The 8648-nt window shown below is 37.6% G+C and overlaps 1 protein-coding gene across 3 annotated transcripts in view; it reads left to right on the forward strand.

Annotated features, from left to right (window-relative positions):
- The window catches only part of LOC140165879 (nck-associated protein 1-like), a 64588-nt gene extending 56221 nt beyond the window's left edge, over window positions 1-8367 (forward strand). For all 3 annotated transcript variants that reach the window (XM_072189218.1, XM_072189221.1, XM_072189220.1), the window contains 4 exons: window positions 495-663; window positions 1818-2041; window positions 2250-2342; window positions 3685-8367. In XM_072189218.1, coding sequence (XP_072045319.1) covers window positions 495-663; window positions 1818-2041; window positions 2250-2342; window positions 3685-3786 — 588 coding nt within the window. In that variant the 3' untranslated portion in view covers window positions 3787-8367. The remainder of the gene's footprint in view (window positions 1-494; window positions 664-1817; window positions 2042-2249; window positions 2343-3684) is intronic.
- The last annotated feature ends 281 nt before the right edge of the window (window positions 8368-8648 follow it).

Below are 8648 nucleotides of genomic sequence, written 5' to 3' on the forward strand. Positions count from 1 at the left end.
AAAAGTTCAAAGTTAACTCTACCAATATGGACCACTGACTCTACACATGGATAGCAGGCTTGCACATAATAGGATAGTCACCGATTGAAACCACAGACTATGGCTTTTTGCCCTCACCAATATGGTAGAAGGTCAGTGAGTACAATACCAATCACCTGTTCGTGGTATTGATTCTTTTGTACTCCATGCATATGCATGTCTTCTGGAGGGTGATTTGAACTTCTTTTTTTTATGCCGCCTTCGGCAGCAACTTGTTTTTCAATTTTAATTTTAATTTCAATTTTAATGTATACCTTTATGCAAAGTTGGATGGGGGATATTCTTTTTACTCATCAGTGAGGTGATTTTTTTTGCCCTCACCAATATGGCGGCCAAGTGGATTCACTTTTTCGGTCGTCGCCCGCTATCCATGTGTAGAGGTCAGTGATATTAACAGATCAACTTTTACAGGCTTCCTTTTACATATTTATCTGCCACTATTTCTTGATTTACAGGTCCTGTCCCAGAGGGTATCATTCCTATACAATGCTGTAGTTGACTTCCGTGAACATGTTCACACCAGTGGGCAGGATGCTGTGACAGTAGACATGCTGGCACTCAGCGTAGGCTTACCATGTAATGTAGACCCAGCACTGTGTAATGCATTGCAGGCAGAGAAAGAATGTAAGTTGCTTTTATGTAAATACTGCTTTTGTGTTTGCTTCCTTTTAAGCACAGTGCAGTGACTCGCGTACATTTTCAAGTGGTCAAGCATCAGATTGGACTCATTGTCATGGTTGTACAAATTTACATGGACCCTGGATTCAAATGAAGAGTTCATATGCAAAAACCGTTTTTCCAAATTGTTAAAGTTTGCTGAGTACATAGTGATATTATCCAGAGGTACAATATTTGTCTTCTATGAGTGATACTCAAAAAATGGCTGAGTCAATACTCATTGTAACTGCCCACACAAACTGAAAGGACTATCCCATCATGCATTGCTGTGTACTTCCTTGCTCCATAGCAACATATACAAGAAAATAAGGTTTGAGCCACTTAAATAATGAGACATGTAGATGGTTTCACAATATTTTCATATTTTTTTCAAATAAAAGTCTTTGTACCCCCTGATTTAAGTGAGTAATTGAAAGTATGGATTTTTTGTACATTTCCAGTGGCATGTGCAGCACTATTATTGTGCCTCAAAGCGTAATGGGGTGCTCCTTGCAGCTGCTGTGGTATCTGTCAGATTAAAGCCATGTTATAACATTTGCTGAGGAAGATGCCGTCACTGAATTTTTAAAATTCCTTTTTTTACACGATTAAAACCAATATACCCTGCAAAAATCAAGACTCTAGGTGCTGTAGTTTTGTCAAAATCCGAGATTTTGAATAAAACGCCGGAACCGTCGCTTTATTATTACGATGGAATTATCAATTAACGCATACACGATGTTCATAACACACAGTACGCATACGGGCGTATGGGACAGTGATATACACAACAAAGGGTCGTACCACAACATGACCGAAGAAGTGGTACGTATTGGCGACATGTGCGCTGGTAGTAAATTCCAATTTTCTTTGCTTTGCCGTAGTTGTTCGGCTCAAAAATAAAAGGGGATATGTCTAACAGTAAAAGCTAACATTTTATGGCAAAGAAATGCTGATCTATTTTGTTTGAAAATGTTATAATATGGCTTTAACTTTTACGTGACAAAGTTACCTTCCACATGTGTGTTAGCACATCAGTTGTTTATGTTAACTGTAGTTATTAATTGTTTTCCACATTAGTATAGCTCAGTTTGTTCCATTTTTATTATGTTTATCCTCAGTGGATGCCGAGGCGGATTACAACAACTCATGTCTCTTGATGGTCTTCATCGCGGTGTCATTACGAGTCCTGATACGCAGCGAGACTACCGTATACAGCCCACGCCTAGACGCCCACCCAAACAACTGTCACTGCTTTGCCAATGCTATCAATGCTGTTGCAGGGGCTCTTTTCACCCTCCATAGACGAGGTGATGTGGAAGAGAGATTGCAGGAATTTTTAGCTGTAAGTTTAAACTTTCTTCTCTCCCATTCTTAAAGTTTCTGCAGTCTTATTGGTTCTTAGCTGTTTGATATGACACGATATAATACACTTTAGCGTGTGCGTGTTGACGCAATACTCGTACGCGCTAATTGAACCAATCGGATGTGCACCTCCCTATGATTAAGAGTAGTAACTACTTGTCCATTCTGTGTATTGTGTCCTTTGACAGTTGGCATCATCCAGTTTGCTGACGCTTAGCCATGACACAGAGAAAGTTGTACCCAGCAAAGCCAGGGAGTCATTGTATTTGCTGCTGGACCAGGTAAGATTTGAAAGTTCAGGTAGTGGATTCATTGCTTTATATTTATAACATTGTGAAAAATATATGATGTGTTTAATCCAATCACAGTTCACTAAATGTAAATATCGTCGTTGGGCAGGGAAAACCTCCTGTGTCTTTGGCCCCTGAACATGTTTAAACCTAAACCTCCTATGTAACCAGTTGGCAGTTTTGTTTTAAACATCTTCAGAGGCCACAAACACATAGGAGGTTTTTCCTGCCCAATGACGAATATGGGATTGCGAGTAAAGGTTATTGATATCTTGTAATGACCTTGGCGTGTAATGAATCATGGAAGTACACCTTATAATGTTTTGCAAAGTCCATTTTGAGCAAATTAATACACGCTGGACGGTTAGTTGTATGCTTAACTTGTAAAAGGAACTCTAGCTGCAAAACATTTTATGACGACTTTTGTGCATGCGTATCCTTCACAAACAGGTCACACACACACCCCCACACAAATACTGTATGTGTACATTGCATGATTAAACATTGTTGTAATTGGTCACTAGTGGTAAATCACTTGGAGTCGATTTGATTTGTAACGGGAAAATATACAATGTAAACACATCAAAAGAAATAAGTCCCCTCTCAAAATTACATCATAACATCGTAGAATAAAACTTTGTATCAATAAAACTGAGAAATAATTATAGGACTGTTTGCTAAGCGTTGTGTGAAAATGAAAGATGTCAATGACTTCATGGCTGAATGAGCCCAAATTAAAGACAAAAACTGCCCGTTCCAAAAGTCACCAAGTAGGCCTATGCTTGTTAACTGCAAGGTGTATTGGGACAAGGAATGAGACTGACCATCTTACCACTCACTGTGCTGAGCTCTGAATCAAGATGGGGATTTGCATGGCTGAATGATCAAGAATGTTCACTTCGTGATGATTTTAAACTGCACTCAACCCCAGTCCACATGGGTTTTGCATTAGTGACAAGCCATGAATCAACGTTTGTGACAAGCATAGGCCTACTTTGTGACTTTTGAAAAGGGCAGTTTTTGTCTTCAATATGGGCTCATTCAGCCCTGAAGTCATGGACATCTTTCATTTTCACACAACATTTAGTAAACAGTCATACAATTATTTCAAAGTTAGTTTTATTGGTACAAAAAACGAAACCTTACAATGGTATGATGAAATATTGGGAGGGGGACTTATTTCTGTTGATGTGTTTAGTTAAAATTATATTTTGGCAAGTGAGATGGCAGGATCCATCTTGTTTTCAACACCTCAATGTTAAACCCAATATCATATTTGTAATGAAAACCCTCATTTATTATAACATGATATTTCTTGTTTTTTTCCTCCCAGATTGTCAAAGAGTCACCATTCTTGACCCAAGATCTGTTGGAATCATGCTTCCCCTATGTGCTGTTGAGAAATGCATACCATGCAGTCTTGAAGAGAGAGTGAGGATAGACGTGGGTGTTATCCAAATATATCAGCATCATCTCATACCTTTATCGATACACATTACGTTTCACTACCTGAAGAGAATTGATCAAAAATTGAATTCACTCCTGAGGCTTGTATCTGTCAATGAATTGACCAGATCACCAGGCTGCCATCATAGCTAGAGGCAGTATATGACAAACATGGGTCAATGAGTTACATAGAAATGACCTTGTGTGGTATTTAGTTCCCAGGAAGTGAGTTTTGCCTGAGGCAATTTGTGGCTAAATGTTGATCCCTCACTATAAGAGTTATTACCGTCGATTTGGTTGAAAAAGGAGGTGAGACATGATCAATTCTGTTCAGGCAGTGAAACCTAATGAATACAACATTGTCTCAGCCAGAAAACGAATGGGTGTAATATCAGTGATGCCAACCAGTGTTTACTCTCTCTTAAAATTGGGGCGCCAAATTGGCCCAATTTTGGCTCAAAAATTTCTCAAATTGACTCATTTTGATGCGGAATCGCATATTTTTATGCGCCAAATCTAAATATCGATGAGCCAAAATCGCAATATACAGCCTCAGAGTAAACACTGGTGCCAACAGTTCATGTAACTGAAGTTTATAGGTGATGTGATCAAGCTATATGAGTCGTTAGTATACAAATATTGACTGCTATGAGGGGCATGGTTAAAATTATAGGCCCGCTGTGATCTCAAAACCTCGGCATAGTCATGGTTTTGAGATCACCGCAGGCCTATAATTTTAACCATGCCCCGAATAAAAAGCAGTCAATATTTGTTTTATATACCAAATCTTTAGATTCTTGTCATCTGTTTGGTTAAAACATCGATTTTGGGAAGAGAAATTAATATATTGTTTCATGCAAACGGCACACAAAATACAATCTGCGATTTCTGCGTAATTATAGCATGTGAAACATTAAGGCATGCGTAATATCATTTTACGCTGGGAAAAACGCGCAGGCAGAACTATGCCCGGGGAATAGTTAGTTTTGCGGGCATAGTCAAAACTATGCCCGCGCTTTTAACCAATCAGATGGCGGGATTCTTTAGATGAGGTATATAATAGCAAATATTGATTGTGAGCTGTAGGCAGTAACATTCTTCAACTTCTTGTTTTGTGTAACACTAAAATTAGTATATTTCTGGAAGTTTTCATCAAAATAAACCTCTCGAAATCCCACATATAATGAAGTTGAAAACCGTATTTTGATTTTGCTCGACATACGACCCGTTTTGCTTGATCACATTACATATGTCAGTCATCCATTCAAATTCTGGACAGTATACTATAAAAGTGGACATTTTCACGGGACATTAATTTTCATGCTTTTCGCTTGCAACACATGTACCGCGAAAATAAAAATACACAAATATATTCTTTTAAAGGAGGATTTCGTGATCCTAGCATCCTCTTTTTATGACATTTTTCAGTAGATATCCACGAAAAAAGCTTATTTCCAAAATTTCAGTTGATTCCGATTTTGCGTTTTATGAGTTATGCATGATTATGTGTATTACACTGCTCCATAGACACGGCATAGACAATGTGTTGTAATTTCGTTCTGGTGCACCAGAACGAAATTCAAATTTGCGATATTTTTGCTAAGCGAATTAATCTGCAAGAAATATTTGGTACATAAACATTATGTAGCCAGAGGTATCCAGTGGTGTAAAAATCTCAACTTTTTTGGGAAAAGTGGGGATGAGGCTGTGGATCACGAAATGCCCCTTTAAAGGAGTGTTTCGTGATCCTACTATCATCCTAGCATCCTTTTTATGACATTTTTCAGTACATATCCACGAAAAAAGCCTATTCCCAAAATTTCAGTTGATTCCGATTTTGCGTTTGCGAGTTATGCATGATTATATGTATTATACTGCTCCATAGACAATGCGTTGTAATTTCGTTCTGGTGCACCAGAACGAAATTCAAATTTCACGATATCTTTGCAAAACGAATTAATCTGCAAGAAATATTTTGTACATAAACATTGTGTAGCCAGAGGTTTCCAGTGATATAAAAATCTCAACTTTTTTTGAGAAAAGTGGGGGGATGAGGCTGTGGATCACGAAATGCCCCTATGTCTATGTAAGAAAACTCAAAATTGCGAAATTAAAAACTAGCAATGTTGTTCAAAATCGTCAAAGCGCGGAAAATTACACGCGCGAAAATGACCACTTTTATTAGTGATTTGAAAACAGTAAATTGCATTTTTGCCATTCGCAATATAATACATAAAGATGGCTATCCAAATATGTAATAATGATGAAAATAATTAACACATGGTTTTGGTAACATTGCACTTAGGAAGGTATTTTATAAATACCATTCACAGATGTACATGTACTTAACATAATATTGCTAGTATTATTATCATTATTGCCATAACTGTATCTATTTTGTAGCTGGAATTTAAGCGAAGTTGTAAATAATATGCATGTCATGTATATACGCATTAATAACCACTTTTCTTACTCTGATCTAGGCGATTTTATTTATTGTATTATGATTTTGATTGGATGTTCATAGTCCAAAGATTTTGCAAATTTCGATGAAAAATGTAATAGGGTCCTTCTAATGCTGTTAATGGGGTCAGTTCTTATGTTGGGCGAACAGGGAATATGTATGTAGGACCGATACATCCTGGTAGTACTTGGAAGACAAGGTTGCTACGTCGGCACACATAAGTAGGTGATAAAAGTGGTTTTCCAAGTAAAGTGTTGGATGCGAGCCGTAAGACCAATAGGCCTATTTTATAGGCCTATTGGTCTTACGACTCGCATCCAACACTTTACTTGGAAAACCACTGCAGTACTTGGCTCGGTTTGGGTAGAACACATATCGAGGGGTCAGAGCCAAAAGTACAAAAACACCATTTAATGATACAGGCTCTTTGCAAAATATGTTGCACTTAGGGCTTTAAATTTTGGCTGATAACAGTTTCTGTGGCTATAACCCGTTCATGGTATACAATCATAAGATGCCCAGTGTTGTAAGGATTATTTTGGTACCAGACAGCCATATGTGCAAAAAAAACCATTTTGAGATACACAGGTATTTTTGTACTTAGGGCCTTCTGGCTCTCACACATTCATGCATTAGTTTTGCACTTAGGGCTTAACATTTTTGTTGATAACAGTTTTTGTGGTTATAGCTTCATTATGGCTATACACAGTGTGTATAGCCATAATGAAGCTATAACCACAAAAACTGTTATTACACACAGTGTCATCGCCCCGATATCTTCATGGCAGAAATCGCCATGGTAGGTTGAATCCACCGCCACGCATGGCCATTTTGTTCCGACCTGTTTAACAGTTTTGAGATGCATAATGGGCCGAAGGACATCTGACTAAGGCTACTGACAATTGGCCGGGGGCTGACCTCGCTGTGTGTGAGTCCAGCATGGTACGCCATAGGTCATATGCTTTTAGACTACCCACGATTTGCCTATACACTGCGCTATATAATTCGGCACATATAAAATCAGAATTATTGTCAGTTTTTGAGTTCAAGACGCAAGTTTCTTTCTCAAGACGCAAGCTAACGACTATATCTGTTCAACACATATATTCAAGTGCAAGGAACCACATCTGGTTTCTTTAGACGAAATCATTTACGGAGATATTCATCATTTTCTACCCCGGTATCCAAAGATTTTCGTCTGAATATCAAAATCCCATGTATCGATCCCGGGTATTGATTTTAGTATCTCTGGTGTACCAAGTAATTATTAGCCAGGTGATGTCGGTGTGATACAGTCATAATGTGCCCAGTGTTATAAGGATTATTTGGGTACCAGTTAAGAACAGAGAAACTATGATTGGTTGATGACAGACTTGTGGATCAATCAAATTCCCCCCTTACCAGTAGCCCAGAAGGCAGAGTATTGGAATATCAAATCAAAGGTTTAGGAATATATAAGACTTGGGGTATTTCTCTGGTCTGTGTTGTTTTGTTTGTTTGTTTTGTAATATTCTGTTTTTTTAATCAGTGGATAAAACTTCAGCGTTACACACATTTGTTTGCTATCTTCCAATTTAATGAGATAAATGATTCCATGTGATATTGAAGTTTTATCCATTAAACTCCCGCCATTAGGTATAAATCCAGTAATATTTTGTTTGTTGTAGAAACTGAAATGGTAGTAATGTTTACTATTTTGAATAATACTGGTTTATGATTTCATGACTATTGCTATGCAGAATAATAATAACGATTCCTATAATGAGTCTATAATTGCATCTTATGGCACTAGGGCTCTCTTGTAGCGCTTGGGCTAAATTCTAAGTCACAACAACATGACAAAACATAAAACATTCCAAATCATGATTTTAAGAATAGGTGTAATCAGTTACCTTTCAAGTTAAAACTTCTCTTATTTAGTCTCCCAAGTATTGGATAACTTAAGATACCTTGTGTTATATCTTTACACTTAAAAAGTGTAAACATGCTTAGAAATTATAGTCATTGCAAGGGTATAAAATGGTTATGTTGGCAGCATATATAGCAATGGTATATACTATGAGTGACTGAAAATCAAGAATTTTACCACTAATTTTATTTATAATGAAGGAGCGGCCTATTAAGCTACTTGCAGTTCGCCATTATGCACTATGTATGGGAGAGCCTCGAACTGGCAGCATACATGAAAGGAAGAATTATGTAACCTTACACAGAACGTTATGACTAGTTCAATTCCCATTCATGTATGCTGCCAGTTCGAGGCTCTCCTCAATACATAGTGCATAATGGCGGAACTGCATCTAAGCTTAATATGCTTCACCCTTGCAGAGCTTACGACAATGCAAAACACAATTAATATATGAGAGGATCGGAAATAAACAATGGAA

Source organism: Amphiura filiformis, chromosome 12 (assembly GCF_039555335.1).
Source record: "Amphiura filiformis chromosome 12, Afil_fr2py, whole genome shotgun sequence".
NCBI lineage: Eukaryota > Metazoa > Echinodermata > Ophiuroidea > Amphilepidida > Amphiuridae > Amphiura > Amphiura filiformis.